Consider the following 16,283-nt stretch of genomic DNA (forward strand, 5'->3'; position numbering starts at 1 on the left):
GTTTAATGGCGTTGATTCATTCATTTATAATGCACCATTGTGAAAACAAAACCTAGTTTTAAATCTGGGATTACAAACTCACTTAAATTTTGGCAAGACCTGTTTGTCGCGCGCTTGATGCAGTAAAACAAGGCCGTACAAGGGGCGTAAGAATTAAACGGGCACGTGTGTGTTGTCTGTGTGTACGCCTTATTTGATTCCCCGGACGGGGGCAGGCACGACATCCAAACTTGGTTGCTACGTGACGTTGTCGTAGAGGGGTCTATGGTTTGACGACACAGTGTTTCTACTCCTGAAAAGAACGCCATGACCTGACACGCTGGCACTTGCAGGTGATTGGGTGGTAAGCATATTCGGCTGCACATTGCCCGTTGGACTCGGAGCCTGCTGGTTTGCTTGAATGTTACTTTGCCAAACATGGCCGAAGGACCGTAGGAAGAAATACATTTTGTAGAGAAGTTCTGGGTGAGTTATATAACATGTAATAGTTTTCAGAACTTTGATATGAACCATTTCCGGACTCCCTTTGTTGCCTTCGTGTGGGCATTTTGCTGTTTGGAAACCTCTAAATGTAAAAATGTGAAAAATACCACTCGCTTTATTTCGAGTGGTTCCTTAAATAGCTTAAATAGGTGGTGGTTACTTTACTCTTTTCGAGTGGTTTCCACCGTGGGCCATATTGAAATGACTCAAAAAGATTCATCCTTCACTCTGACAGAGCGGAAGAACTTAATTCTGAAAGAGTGGACGACAACTTGAAAAGAGAAATGTCCCTTATATGGCTATTTGAAAGAGTGGTTTTCCAACTCTTTAGATTAAGAGAAAACTCTTCCGGGAAACTAGCAAATAAAACGCAGAAGCCAAAAACCTTGTCGCCATACAGATGTCCAGTTTACATCATTCAGAAAAATCAGCGGGTTCGGGGATTTATATTTTTGTATTAAGTCCACCTCTGCACAATCGAAGAATTAAGGGGTCCAGAGTTTGATGAGGTCCAAAATCTCGAATAGGGCAAACGTAACACCAGTCAGCTTTTTTTCGTGTTTTACTACTTTAATGCACATGCCATACGGCCAGACTTGTGGACCCATGTGAGAGGTCCTCTGGATTGCAGCGGGAAGACTGCAGAAGAATTACTCGAGTATTCCAGTGCATTATCAATCCGCGTCAGTATATCGTAAGGATTTAATCTTTAATCAGCACCCAAATGCAAATGATGTTGGTGACTCTAGAGAATGTCATAGCAATGGATGATAAATGATGATGAAGTCTGATAATGATGATGATCATAATGATAATTTTATGTTAAAAAAGAAATCAGCTAACTGAACTAGATTAACCCCTAATAATGAGATCTACACTGTATAGGGCCTATACTACAAACAACATGATGCATGATTTCTTGCGAATCACATTTAAGCAAACCTCCAATTTCCACCAATCGGAGCCTTTCATTCGGTTTGTTGAATGTTCCATTTCTGTAAACGATAATTTCTCAATTTAGACATGAACGAATCTGGAAAATATAGCGGTCTCTGGATAAAGGAATCAAAACAGTTGTGACATTGGGCTTATCCTAAGGAACTAAAAATGGCGATTCCCAGCTGTCTCGCCTTGCTGTAGCTGACGTGGCGAAAGAATGAATGTCTTTCGGTGCATAATTATAAGTGCTAAAGGCACTGCACTGAAATTACATGCATCCAGCCTGAGTTTGAGTCCGTATGGGGCCATAAACCTTCGAAAGATTCCAAAATCATATAAACCACAACGGTATATTGGGTGTGTACCAGGGTAAACGCACATAATTTATACTTGTAGGTATAAATGGACTATTTGGGATAGAATTTCAAAACAAAATAAGCAATCTAACTTTGCATGCCAGTCCCGAGATGCGAAGTCATTCGACGTTGCTTGTATACTTGCGCATCCGTCACTGGGGCATGATCCCCCATTTGCCCTTGCCGGTTAGTTGTTAGGTACAACTATCGCATGCGCATTTTGTATTGAACGCTGTGAACACAGTCGTGCGTAGATGATATACATGTACATTTACACATGCAGTCCTGAAACCTGTCTCTGATAGGTTTTATCATCAATGCAGAGCACAATTCCAAAGTCCAATCTAAACAAGTGCGCGATGCTATTTTGGCATAGCAACCTCACGACTATCAATATATCAGAGTCACCCCCAACGCTCTCAGGTTAAAGGTAATTTGTGCGATGAAATACGTGCCCAAACCAACGACACCAGTGTTGTTATTCTCACAAGGATGAACGCCATCATGAACTGACTGGTGTTCTTGAGATTGGACAATTTTGTCGGACACGTAGTACTGGCATGCTTGAATTTCACCCTCTAAGTCACGAAGAGGAACTGCATTTTACGGAGGAATTTTGGGGTGAGTCATAATCATATTATTTTCCAAAGTTCCTGTTTTACTCTCGTTTAGGCATTAATAATATTCATGGAATTGTATGAGGAAACTAAAATACATGTATAACACCAACAAATGAAAGCTTTATCGCTGTACATAAATCACTTTTATTATTCAGTTTTACATCATTTAGACTGAGAAAAAAAATCAGCCGAGTGTGGAATTATATTATTGCGAATTTCATTTCTCCCAAAGACGTGCAGGGGAAGATTTCGATTTGTTATGACATCTGGGAGGAAACAAACCATGTTCTTACACAGTATCACACGACAGTTAGCGCTGTTTTTCTTGTTATAATTTAATAACAACATGCCGTACGAATTGACTTGTAATACAGTGCGAGTCGTAATCCTTGTGATCGGGTACTACGACACATTGGTGCAAGACATTGTTGCGACAATGCAACAGTTGAATGTGTTAGTAGTTCAACATACTGGGGTTACAAAAATAAAATCGGTTTTCCTTTTGCATGCAAGGGAAACGGCACTGCTAATTGGGTGCGAAATTTGTCTGAAATACATGATTTTAGAAAAAAATTAAGCTCCCAAAGGGTGAGAAAATTTATCCAGGCGGCAAATGAAAATCTGAAATTTTATTTTTTCTGGCCTCATCCGGTTTTTCCCGGAAATATATAAAGAGTGGCTTTGACGGCAATAATGTTGCATGACTTGCAATGTTATTATAGTGCAAGAGAAATGGGCAGTATTGTTACCAACTAGTTGATAGTGAACTAATTTAAATAATGCGAGAGGGCAATAGGCCTTAATATTCTGATGTTCAATGTACATGTACCAAAAAAATCTACATGTACTGTATGGGAATATATAGCTTCGCTGCTTTCTGCATTTGCACTGTTTTGGGAATCTAAAGAACCAGATCCTGGGGATTGTGAATTTAGGGACTCCGTTTCTATAACAGAGGGGAAATTTACCTTTTAACGTTTGGATTCCCCGAGGTAGCTGACGGTGACATCATGCTCCATAACTGTTACGTTGGGGTCAATGGTGTGAAAAGAAGGCACTGGGTTTTGAATTTTGAGCGAAATTTTTGGGGGAAACTGTGAGTGTTTCAACAATAAACATGGTGGAGTCAAATTTGCATGGCTGGTTTATCAGTAAGAAAGTCGCATTTTCTCACAATTTACAATTTGAAATTTCCACAAATAGGGTCAGTTCAAACAGCATTGTCTTTGTTTTTGGGGGGGGGCATGACCAACTTTGCACAGATTAAAATGACAAACACTTCCCCTCGATCCCTTTCTCATTGGATTCTGCACTTGTACAACCCCAAACACAACAATTAACTGGATACCAGTTCTTTCATTTTCGACTATGACCATATTTCATTTCCAATGGTGAGCTATATGCGTACATGTACAGTACATGTATACTATACTGAACACCAGTACGCTACGAGTTTACGAATACACAGGTTGGCTCCAAGAACACTAACGATGTAATATGCTGCTTATGATGGGAGGGGGCCATACTAAGAAGCGGCGATCTCGTGCCCACTGGAAAAATCACGATTATAAAGCCTTTTTACAGAGCACTAAAAATCCTGCTTAGATTAGAAACTAATAGCAAAAACGATTTAATGGGATTTTCTGAAGAAATAATTGAGCAAAGTCAGAAAACAATCTGATTATGTTTAGCAAGGAATGTATCACTGAAATTGATTTCAAATACTTTTATTTGTTTGGCAGGTAATTACCTGTCTTTATTCTGTCTTGGAAATGAAACAATGAGTTCTAAACATTAAAAATCGAATGCCAGACAAAATAGGGACGGGGAAAAATATTGGACCCCAAATTTATAGAATGACCCAAATAGAGGATTTGCATTCTCCCTTCGCGATATGCAGATCAAGACCGAAACCGTGTTGTTGTCATTTTCACATTTTGCTCCTCCGTTGAGCGTTGCAAACAGATCTATAAAAATAGATTTCATTCATTACCAACATTATTTACAGTTCCCAAAAGCATACACGACCAACTGACCCCTCCTGACCTCCAGTTTGCGGTCTACACGCTCGTGACAAAGTGGTCGATCTTTCTAAACAATACATCTCGCTCACTCTGCATCATTCCTTGTTGCCGTTGCCATGGGCACCGTTCACGGTTACCATGATGAGAGCCTCTTTACCAGATATCATCCTCTATGCAGCCGGCGTGTAACTCCATTACACCCGGCCTTGTCTTTATAGCTCTCTCATCTTTAACGCTTCAACGGACGAGAGAGTGGGCAACGGATCACGATGTAATGCACCCAGAAAGGACGGGCAGGCCAGTTTCTGCGATCACCGACTGAACCTGACGTATAACGGAACACGTTTTTGTTTGACCAGATCGAAAAGGTCACTCTTCAATGTTCGTGCCTACCTGCTCCCGGCGGAAAGCATAAAGGCCGGGCCTTTGAATATAAAGGGCAGAACAAAAGTTCAATATACACGAACGGTCTTTCCCAGCTATTAAAGGGATACCTTTTATTGTGCATAATAAACATTGCATCTGTGACTTGAAAAGGAACTCGACAGCAAAATACCCACCGCTCTCGTGTTGTCGTGCAACCGTTGGAGTAGTTCTTATCACCACAAACGTCGCGCAGGAAGGGCACACGCGCGAGGCAGCCCACCTCGGTTGTAGACCGACTTGTGCATGCCGACAAGATGGCGGTCAACAGGTTCAAACTGCCCCGGTCGGTGAAGGTGGTGTTGATGGTCGCCCTACTCTGTTACCTTTCCATCGTGCTGGTCGGCATGGCGGCGAGAATGCAGAAGCCTGCCTACCCCTGGACCGTCAACGACGGTTATTTCCCCGCTGCCCTCGTGGGTCTGAAACACACGGACAGCCGCTTGACGAGCTCGGGGAACCAGACAGCGGAGCAGAAGACGGCAAAGCCTAAAACAGCGGTAGGTTGAATTTTTCTTGTGAAAATTTTCATCCGACAGACATTTTGTAGAGATTACACTCCATTGGATAGAGGGACGGACCCAGGACCAAATTTTCGGGGGGGGGGGGCAAAATTTCATTTTGGTTTTTAACGCATTTCTCAGGGGAAGGAAAATGAATTAAACCAATAAACTCGCCTTTGTCATTTCCAATAAACGTTTCTTACTTTTCTTCTCGTTTTTGGAAGGGGACATAACCCCCGTTTGCCCCCTCCCCACCGAATTCACCGTTGTTTGGATGGTGATAATGCACTGGATTTGTACGTTACTCGAAAGTTATACCAAGATAGGCCTACTGCCCAAACGACCCATGCATGCCTTACTTATATCTGTGATGACTTCATGTTGTTAGTGACTTGCCGGGGCTCTGCAAAGGTACTTATCTACAAATACTGCATAAACTGTAGAAAAGGCATAGTCCGTTAACATGACAGGATTTAAATCTAAAAGCTGGCATTCTGTGGATGGGAATCAGGCAGCGTGGCTCTGTGATGATAAGCACCGACTGTGGAAACATTTCTGCGAACTGTTGACCGTCCCTTTCAGTACAATTCGACCAAAAAAGCCACAAAATATTTCCAGGAAATGTACTTGTTTCAAGGGGTCCACTCAATGTAAATTTTAACAATTTCAAATGCTCCTTTGTGTTGTATATAAATCAGATGTTATATTTTCGTTGTGCCTTTTGAGGCTAAAGGACAATTTTTGTTCCTTTTTATAAATACATCAATGCGAATTTGCGCATTTTTACATTATAACGATTATCAAAAGTGTGACGTCAACCAAGGCAGACAACTTACTGCTACAGCTATTTTTGCACAAAAAGTTTGCATTCATTTTGGAAAATTTACCGTCCTCAATTTTGTTAGGTGGGACTGATTTGTTGTTTCAATGCATTACATCAGGCCAGTAGGCAAGATTTTCTGACAAAATATCTTCCCTAAATACGTTTAAAGTTTACAAGATGAACAGAATCCCACGAACCGAACAGTGTCTTCCTGTCATAAAAATCACTGTCACAATAGCTCCCTCCATGGTCAAGAAAAGCTAAGAAAATGGTTTAAAAGGACGCACGTTGATGAGAGTAACGAAAACAGATGTCAGATAATTTTTTCCGAAGTTACTTGTAAGAGGAGTGGGAAACTGTACCAAACACGTTCCCCATCAAAACTTTACGCCACGGCCTCTTTCCCAGGGTCCCAATCCCCACAATCTTTCTTTGGATTACAGGCGCGTCTGGCCAAGTTTTGTGTGTCCATTGCAATATAAGAGATTGCAATATGTGACCCGCTCTGTGAAAATGAGTCACATGTCTTCAGAGCCACTTTGGAGTAAAAGGCCTTTGAAAGAATAAGGCACAGTGATTAAGCAATAGGAATCCTCAACATTTTAACATCTACGCAACATCCATTTTCGTTGTACAAAACTGAGTGACACATCAAAGAGCTTAAATTCGTCAATCCAATACAAAGTAAAATTCGAAAGTAGCTCTGGAAATTTGTGACCCTTCAAAGTTTTGCTGAGCAGGTCACACATATCATGACCAGGCTTAATGACAAAATCCAGCTCTGAAGACACTTTGTGACGTAATAGCCGAGTGGACAATACTGTTAAAGTGAAAGCAATTCAATACTTTTACCGTCTATTTTCAGCGTGCGCGTTTTCATGTATTTCAGGTTCTTATTCTGCCGTCCTGGTCGTGCAGGGATAATTGCCGCCCCGGTTTTGCTGTTGAAGGCGCACTGAGGTCTTGGGTCGGGAGCCAGGGCAACATGGAAATGTTCCTCAAAAATGACAGTCAAAATTGATTTCATTTGCTGAGAAATTACAACAAGAAACGCGTCTGGGAGATAACATTCTCCCCTTCTTCACCCACCCTTCTCTGACGGCATAAGTGGGGGGGGGGCTTGGGAGACCACGCCCCTCCCCTTTGTTTTTGTTTTTTGCAGTTAAGAAAACTCAGAGAAAATACTCTTTTGCCTTGAACTGGGAATACGATTTTCAGCGGGATTTTTGTAAATTGTTTCCTTGACTGCTCCTCTTTTTACGACTGGTGACCCTAACCCTCAAATGCCTCTAAACGTCTTATTGAGAGAAGGGGGGCCTCCTGTGGACATGGGTAAGTCCACAGAGAGGTCTTCCCTTCCTGCATTCTGTTCACACTAGGCATGTGAGGTCAGCGAACACTTGTTTGACTTGGGGACAATGGCCCCCATTTATGGCAGGTCTGATAATAGCTGATACATGACGATCTCACAAATGCCCCCCCCCCTGAAAATTGTTCCACCGCATTGTTGCAACCCACGGTAAAAGTAATTATGCCATCCATCTGAAATTCTCCAGTTCGTCACGTTCTGCCACGAGTCTGCCGATTCGTCAGGTCGGCGTAACAAAGAGACATTTTTATTTATTTCATTTTTTATTTATGTGGGGGCTAATTATGCAAGCGGCCACGAGGCTGAATGCCGACGGATGTAGCTGCAAAGCGATCGAGCCAAAGGCATGTGAAGGCGCCTTTAAACAGGCAGCCGCCAGACGACCGACTGTCTTCCACTGAGCGAATGATTAGAGATCACAATACATTTATATATAAATGTATTGTGGTCGAGTGGTTAAGACATCTGCACTAGTAAGCAGGAGGTCGTGGGTTTGAGTCCCACCCGAGTAAGCTTGTGAGGTTTTTTTCACGAGCTCTCGGCCAAGCACTGAGCATACGGTGCTTATTAATATACGTTGGGAAAGAGCAAAAACCTAAAATCTCCCCAACGCAAAATACATCTTGAAAAAAAGAAAAAAACAATACATTTATGTTGATAATATTAGCGTTTGGTTTGAAGTACATTAACTGTTCATTCATACATGCTCTTTTGTTTTTAGATTGACACAGTTTGAAGGAAAATGCCGTTCATTTTTGTGTTTTTTGTAACGGTAGGACCAAAAGGAGGAAGTATGGTTTATTATAGTAACTACAAATGATTACAATAGAAAAATAAGTTAAAATATCCACAAAGGTTGAACTGTATTTGTGAAGAAAAACAAAAGCTTTTGGTTGTTATCATAAGGGATAAAATTATCATAACTAAAAATTCTATCTCTTGAAATGAAGTGACGGAAATGGAAAGTTTTTTATTATTCCCATATTAAATATAATAATATTGATCTTACAAGGATAATTTCATGGAAAGAATTTTGGGTCACAATTTACACCATAAATGTGACGACAGGCAGAACTTCAAATTTGCAAATTTGGAAACTTGCTCTAAGTATAGACTTGATAAAAACAGTGGAGGTCAGACAGAATTGAAACAACGCATTCATACTAAAAAGCAGGCACTCTTTTTTTCATCTCTAATCGAGCCAGCCGTGTCCCAAGACGATAGCCTCCCTAACCAAATACTCCAAGTGGTTCCGAGAGAGGTACCAGCCCGGCATCAAGCTCTTCTTGGACAGGGACGACACCAAACACTACGACAACCTCTCGGCCAGCGGACCCCCCTTCGGCTTCAAAAGACAGAACCTGACAGGTGCATCATCCATAGGGTTGAAGGCCAGCAAATAGTTTCAAAATTGCCTGCGCGGACCAAATCATGATTTGCATGCTGTCAAATTCTCTGCTGTTAGAGCATTTCGTGGCACGTGGACGGGATGGTTTGTTTACAGAAGGATGAAAGCTACCAGCAACATTGCAAGCTTGCATTTCTGAAATATTAGACCAGACAGTTTCAAGTGTAAGCATCAGTTTTCAAACTGGCAGAGGGCTTCACGACCGCTTTTAGGGTTGAGCAGCTGTGACAAGAAAAATCGTCAAAAATTATCTGTTAGGGCACCAAAAGTTGAAAGGAATATGAAAGATGAGGACCTGAAGTCTGATTTGATGTGTGTCTTGAACACCTAAAAAAGCGGGATTTTTTTCGTTTTCTCTGTTGTTTTTGTGCTGTCACTTTTGCGTATGGCATCTTAGTTACTGGTCTTCAACCAAATTGGAAACACGCAGTCAGTTTATCCTGTGTGCGCTCTGCAGACATTACGGGTCTGAAATTAACACGAGTTAGATCCGTGTTGTCGAGTGGTTCGGGGATAATTATATTCAGCAGCGGAGACAGTTTCTCCAGTTACAACTCTTTTTCCGGTTTGTTTTCCTTTGTCTCGTTGGTTGTTCTTGTCTGGACTTTTGTTCATTATTCTCTTCATTTAAGCCATAAGATTAATTCAAGACCTTATAGCTTTGGAGTATCGTCGTTTGATATACAGTTAAGCTTATTGTCGGTTATGCTTATGAGAGAGTAATTTTTATGTCATGCGTCTATCGTAGTTAACATTTTGATGAAATTCTGTTTTCTCTCCCTTATTTCTCAATTTTAGTTATGAGCCAAATCTTGCAGCACAAAGACTTTGCCAATCCCCCGGTTCACGGACTGGCCGGTAGGCAGAGCTGCATTCGATGCGCTGTGGTGGGCTGTGGGGGCATCCTGAACGGCTCGGGGGCCGGCAAAGAAATTGACGGCCACGATTACGTCTTCAGGTACGGTACACCCATCCTGCTCTCTCAGGATTAGAGGTTTAATTAATCCCTTTACTCAGCGTGTCTCAAATTGTGAGCAGTACACATGGCGGAACTGGGGTGAAATGTCTGAAGGATCACCCTCGTGGCACAAACTTTCTTCCCAAGGTGGCACTGAAAACAAAGTAACTTCTACGCAGGCTATTTAGGGCGTACATTTAGACATTTCAAATGGACGAGGGGGCACACTATGGGTACAGCCCCCCCCCACACACACAGTTTCTTTTGAAAAAGGAGATTGCTTGGCCCCAGAAGTGGTTAGATTGTGTAACTATTTGCCAGGATCAACTCCCTGGCTCTTTGGACTTCCATCAGAGGGCAGGATAGATTTTTAAAGAATACAATTGAAATGATCCCAAGTGCCTGAGTAAGTGGAGGATGTCATTTGAAAAATGGCTGCACGCAGACTTCAGAACTACCAATATTCGGGGGTGATTTGGTTTTGTGTGAATAATCATAAATGCAGTTGGTTAACCCACGGAAAAATTGGAAAGAAATGGAAAGATTAAGGACAAAACAATAATTTTCGTTTGAGAACCCCCAGAGGTGTTAACCTCCGTGTTAGTGAACCCTGGGCCAGGTTGATTTTACGCAGTTTTCGATGGGGCTTGAATTAGTGGACTGCACCCGTGTGTTCTGAGCGCACGTGTGGGCACGAAAGCATTCATCCGCGTTCAACACTGTCCAATGAGTGCTTGAAGGAATTACGTCATCTTACAAAGAATGCTCTTCCCGGCGCAGTGTATCAGCGGATAGAAACAAGCCAATGTTATATTACTGACGATGTTGACGCGGGACGCCTCGTTTTCTTCCGTGCTTTTGCAGACTGAACAGGGCATTGTCATCAGGGCGGTTCGCAAACGACGTTGGAAAACGGACCACGTTCTACACGTTTTTCCCAGAGTCGCAGCACCTTAATGATGTGGAAGACGAGGTGAGGTGACATTAAGATTGGGGGCGGGGTAAGGGGTTGAGAAGAACGACTGGTAAAAGAGAAGATTTTTGTCCGATTCTGGATGATGGATGCTTCTTTAAAATTACGCTTTTAGGTTTGTTTGGCATGGTGGTGTTCACACTCTGAAAATTTCCCGGGACAGATTGACCTAGATCCGGGTCCCGTGGTGACTTACCCTTTTCCAGGTCAAAGAACTTGGACTCCTTCTCATGGGTCATCGACATTTTTGACCCGGAAAAAGGTCAGAATGACCCAGAAGCATGTCATTCTTTGGCCCAGACAAGGGCAATCCGGAGGGGACCCAGATCTGGGTTAATCAGCCTCGGGAGTTTGTAGGCCGACTTCTTGTAACTTTTCTAAAAGGAAACGGTCCATGCACTTTGGCGTCTGCCGAGGACGTTCGGTTCTCTGTCACGTGGTATCTTCTCTTGCTCTTACTCATTTTCCAAAATGAGAACAGCTTGACCACTGAGGATCCACTGTCGTCGAAGGTCACTCCTTTGCGGTGCACAGTTATCCTTTAATACGATAAGCACGCGCGTACCCATCCACTTGAGCACACATTGCATTACTAGAAAGGACATTCCTTTCAGAAAAAAAGAGGGAAAAAAGGGGGGAAAGAAAAAATCTCACTGAATATACACTTTTTTGGACTGTAAACACTATTTTAAGTTACACTTTTGTTAATAACTTCCTTGACCGTTCCCTGACTCTGTTTTGCTACAAACCCAACAATGTCTCAAAACTGCCTTCAGGAAGGGGTCATGATTCGCGATGCTTAAACATCTTGTGATGTCCACACTAGGAATAGCGTGCTTTTAAAACACATCCAAGTACTGTCCAATGTCCTCGTTTCTTCTGCTGTTGGCCCAATAACTTTTTGTCAACTTCTGTGGTGTGAATTATAAACAGTCTTCAACCGTGAACAGGTTGACAAACGAGGACTTAATGTCCTCAAGTGATTTGTTGAATGTGTCCTACGTGTGCTTAACACACACTTGCAAAATCAAGAGTATTTCCTACATGGAGTGTCTTTGCTCCTTTCACACAAACTTCAAACCAAGGAAGTTTTTTTCCCCATTCCATGCCTAATCCAGCCGTTAAATGAAATGACCCGGTAAATGTGAACAAGTTGTGTGTGTTTTTAGAGAAACTCACAAAAAATGAGGAAAGCTTAAAAATGGTTGAACTGTGATATGCAGTTTCTCGTCAGCTGGCTTTTTTGTTCGATCGTAAAAATAAACGACATCTGGATGAGGAAATTGGGGTTTTCTCCTTTTTTGAGCGTGAAATTACACATTTAACGAGTACAATATGTCCTACTTAATCCAAGTGTTAGCTATTGATTGACAGGATGCAGCTGCCGCGTCACATTTCATTTTTTTTTAATTTGCTGCGAATTTGAGGTCTGTTTATCGATTAACTGTGCATGCATTTGAGCCGTTGACTTTAGCGTTGCGAAGTGTTGCCGGACGGCTTTTTTGTATAAAATTGCCACTTTAATAGTGTTTCTCCGTGCATGTTACCTGACTTTGTGCCTGAAAGGGAAATGGTGTTACGCCAAATGGACAGGAGCAGTCAGGAGCCCAGTTCCCAGCCATGCGGAATTGGATTAATTGGCATTTTAGCAACAGCGTCTCGTCAATTCACTTTGTCACGCTACCAGTGGACTGGCGGACACAGTTCTGTTTGTTATTGTTGTCGTTTTCGTGGTCGTCGTGTGGTCGTCGCCCCCCCCCCATGATCGAAATTTGTACACTGGTGAATAAAACCTTATAAATAGCCTATATCCTCTCAAAATTGTATGGCCATGGTGCAGTGGACACATTGATTCCAATGGCCAGGGATATCAGTTTGGAAAAAGGCTAACGGGCAGTTTTTAATTTTTTTTGCCGAGAGTGAACGTGCATAATCATAGATGAAGCCTTGCTTAGCATGAAGGTAGATGCGGTTACAGTCTGTACATCTACCAAGCTTATTTATATCTGACAACCCATTATGGTCAGTTCACACTACCTAATACCTATCCCCCACGCAACCCTATTTCTTACGAGCAATCGGTGGAAAATATCCGTGATATTTTACAGGTACACGTAGCGCCATCGTACACTACATTATACATCTCTGTGTATATACCCCGCCTACACACTTGTGTCAAAAACTATGACATCCCCATGAGAATATACCCAGCAAGAAATGAGACCCAGGGGTACCCCCCCAACATGTCCAATCCCTATACACATTCCAGACTATTGTTACTTAACACATCCCCCAAGATGTCTGAAAGGAATTCCCCAGATTCCTGCAAGACAATGACCAACACAAAGCAGGGGGGTTCTCTCCGTCTCATACCTTGCTGCATATGCATGAGAACGTTTATGCTCTACCTATTTCATCGGGTGAAGAAAGCCACGGGTCTGTGTCCAATTCACATCTGTGTGCAAAAAAGACACCTTGGACACAGAACAACCCGGAAATCGTATAGCATTGCCTGGGTGAATGTTTGTACGCGTATGTATCACAAGGAGAGTCGTGAGTCGTAATTTGTTGTTCTTGGCCCAACTCCACATCCGTGAGGGAAGTTTTTTGCCTTGGTGAGAACAGAACTACGAATACCGTGTGGCATCTGCCTTGAGCCACATATAGAATTCAGTTAGGCCAACCACGTATTTTGATTTGTCATGTTGTTTAGAGCTTGTGGATATCCAAAGACTGAGGACAATATCTTGTCAAATATGACCACAAGGTTACAAGAAAAGTAAATTAAATAACTATTGTATTAATAAATAGATGACATTCTGTGAGGGTTATTATTTTTACTGTAACAATCTAATACATTTCTATGTGTCCACCTGTCTGTAACATTCGGACATTAAAAAAAAAATCTGAGGAGCCTGCCCCCCTCCCTGAAAAAGTCCTGGATCCGCCCCTGATACATGGACAGATACACTAGTTGCGTTATTTTTCTCTTCGCAGAATGTTCTTGTATTCTATGCGATTTTCAAAGCTTACGATGCCGACTACGCACTGAATATGATGAACGGGGAGAAACCGCCCAAGTACATAAGCAGAGGAAAGACATAGTGAGTATAAATGTATTGGCCCCGAGAGACACTTCAAAATGTAGCTTGGCTGGGGGGTGGGCCGCCGCTGGGGGCGTATTATTTATTACATAACTGTGTGGGGATACACACTGTACTTTCCTGTGGGAAAATGGTTCTATTGCCAGTGTCGAGGGGAGACTAGTCTTTCCGCTTCGTGGACGTTTGGTTCCAGAGCCGCGACGACAGACTTTCTTCAAGTCGTGTTTCCCCCCAGCGTGTTGTGTAAAAACAGTTTTACCTCTCGGGGCACGCCCCCACTCGCTCCCTGAGGCTTAGCCCCTTTGTCCTTCTGTACTTGAGTATATTTTTTACTGCATGGGAATTTTGTTGAGACGGATGTCAGTATTGACTATTAAGCAACATCAGAACTTGAATTGCTCCAGCAGAATGTATTGTAGGACTTCTTCCACCCGACCTTCACCCAATCAACCGCTGGATCTGTCCCATTTTTGTAACAGTGGCGTCAGGACACCTGTCGTGAGTCCCACCAGGGTGAAATTTGTTCACCCCAATTTCTTCACCTACGTCTTCAAGACTTTTTTGGACAGCAAAGCCTACAGACCGACCACAGGTACATTTCACATGAAGATTGCCCAGGTTAATTTGGACTCAAGAAGGGGTAAAAATTGCAGCTACCCTTGAGTTGGGTCCACCCACTTTCGGTGATTGAACATTAATTTCTGGTTTATTCTGATTTTAAAAAAATGGTTAATAATTACCCATTTTCGGGGGTGAAAAGTGAATCGGAAATTAATTATCCCCCTAACTGGGTTAGCACAACCAATTTTGAGTAGCTGAAATTTAAACTAGCCGTGCATCAATTGTGCATCATACAAATACATATGTACATATGTTGCCCTTTATACAGACAGTTCAGCTAAACTGTGCGGGCACAGGTTGATCATGACAAAGAGAGCCATAACAAATCTGACAACTTAACCTTCCTCATCCGATAGAAACAGCTGGTCTGTCGGTTGAGGGCGCCCTGTAGAACCATTCGCGGCCGGCTAAAGGAAGCCGTCGAGTCAGTTGTCCAGAGCTAGGGCTAGGTCTCCGCCAAGTATGCTGGCACTGCAGAAGCAGCCGTAGCCAAATACCACGGGAAACCAGTTCCTGGCACGCTAGTTTATTGGAGAGTTTTTCGTTCTCGAATTTGACAGGCGCGCTGGTGGTGTTCCTAGCTCTCCACATCTGCGACGAGGTCACCATCTACGGCTTCGGCTACGACCCTCGCTTCACCATGCACTACTACGACACCAAGTTCGTGGTGCACACACGGGCCTCAACGGGCACCCACGACGTAGACAACGAGCGAAAACTGTGGCACAAACTCCACGAGGAAGGTGCCATCAGGCTTTTCAAGAGAGACTTGTGACCCAGCATGTAGAGAAGGCGTGATACTAGACGGAAAGAGTCCTAGCCGACCTGGAACATCAGAATTCAATTTTGATGACTGTTTATATAAAAAAAATCTGAATGCTTGAAATGCTGAACCTGCAGACAATAATAACATAAAGCCAAAGATATTTATTCAGAAAACTTGTGCCTCGACATCGTTCGACTGTCGCACAGTGACTAATGCTATATATACGAATTTATGAAAACTGGAAAACCATGCAGGTACCGTGACTGAGTTTGGGGACTGACATGTTGTTCACAAATTTGCTGTTTCTCCATTAATTGGCTACAACATCGGCACGAGCACTTGGTTGTACAGCCGTGAAATTATAAATAGAAAACCGGTGGCTGCCAGTTTTTTAATTGAGAGATCAAGCCGGTAAACCACTTGTTCTCTGGTCCGTCTCTGGCTTCACCCGATACTTTAACCCCCTGACTCTGGCGTTGGTTGTGCGCTCCGTTTCAACCAATTAACGCCCGAACTAAGTCCCATCGTCGAGGCAAATCGTGAATTTTTCCTGTTTAATTTGAACAGTCTTGTTGGCCTAAAGGCCGGTATTGATATGTGAGACGGAGCCGAAGCCGGATATCGGAAAAAAAAAACACTTTCCCGAATCGTATCGCCTGTGGCCGGAATATAACATGTAAAATTTTTAAAAAATGAAAATGAACCAAAAAAACAAACGAGGGTACCATGCCCTTTCAAATAAAATACTACTGTGAATCTACAGTGTACCTATGAACACCAGTGAAGCTTATTGTAGAAATACATTGTTTTTTTCCCTTATGAATACAATGGGAACATATCTGAATGTTTGTTGGCAACAACTGCTGCAAATGAGGGATCTTTTCTGCAAACTCCGGCCGCCACGAGACGGTCA

At 42.6% G+C, this 16,283-nt stretch overlaps 1 protein-coding gene across 5 annotated transcripts; it reads left to right on the forward strand.

Moving 5' to 3' along the window:
* Positions 1–314: 314 nt before the first annotated feature.
* LOC110973340 (alpha-N-acetylgalactosaminide alpha-2,6-sialyltransferase 1-like) lies at positions 315–15,989 on the forward strand. 5 transcript variants are annotated; one of them, XM_022224066.2, is made up of 9 exons: positions 316–465; positions 2,270–2,399; positions 4,601–5,345; positions 8,746–8,908; positions 9,747–9,906; positions 10,771–10,879; positions 13,877–13,983; positions 14,463–14,575; positions 15,165–15,989. In XM_022224066.2, the coding sequence occupies exons 3-9, from the start codon at positions 5,103–5,105 to the stop codon at positions 15,377–15,379; spliced, it is 1,110 nt and encodes a 369-aa protein (XP_022079758.2). In that variant the 5' UTR covers positions 316–465; positions 2,270–2,399; positions 4,601–5,102; the 3' UTR covers positions 15,380–15,989. The 5 variants fall into 5 exon arrangements, with proteins under 5 accessions (XP_022079761.2, XP_022079758.2, XP_022079757.2 ...); XM_022224065.2 differs by having other exon boundaries at positions 4,641–5,345; XM_022224069.2 differs by lacking the exon at positions 2,270–2,399 and having other exon boundaries at positions 315–465; positions 4,641–5,345.
* Positions 15,990–16,283: the final 294 nt, after the last annotated feature.

The sequence above is a fragment of the Acanthaster planci genome, linkage group LG17, assembly GCF_054643075.1.
Source record: "Acanthaster planci isolate LZ-2023a linkage group LG17, COTS_SCS, whole genome shotgun sequence".
Taxonomy (NCBI): Eukaryota; Metazoa; Echinodermata; class Asteroidea; order Valvatida; family Acanthasteridae; genus Acanthaster; species Acanthaster planci.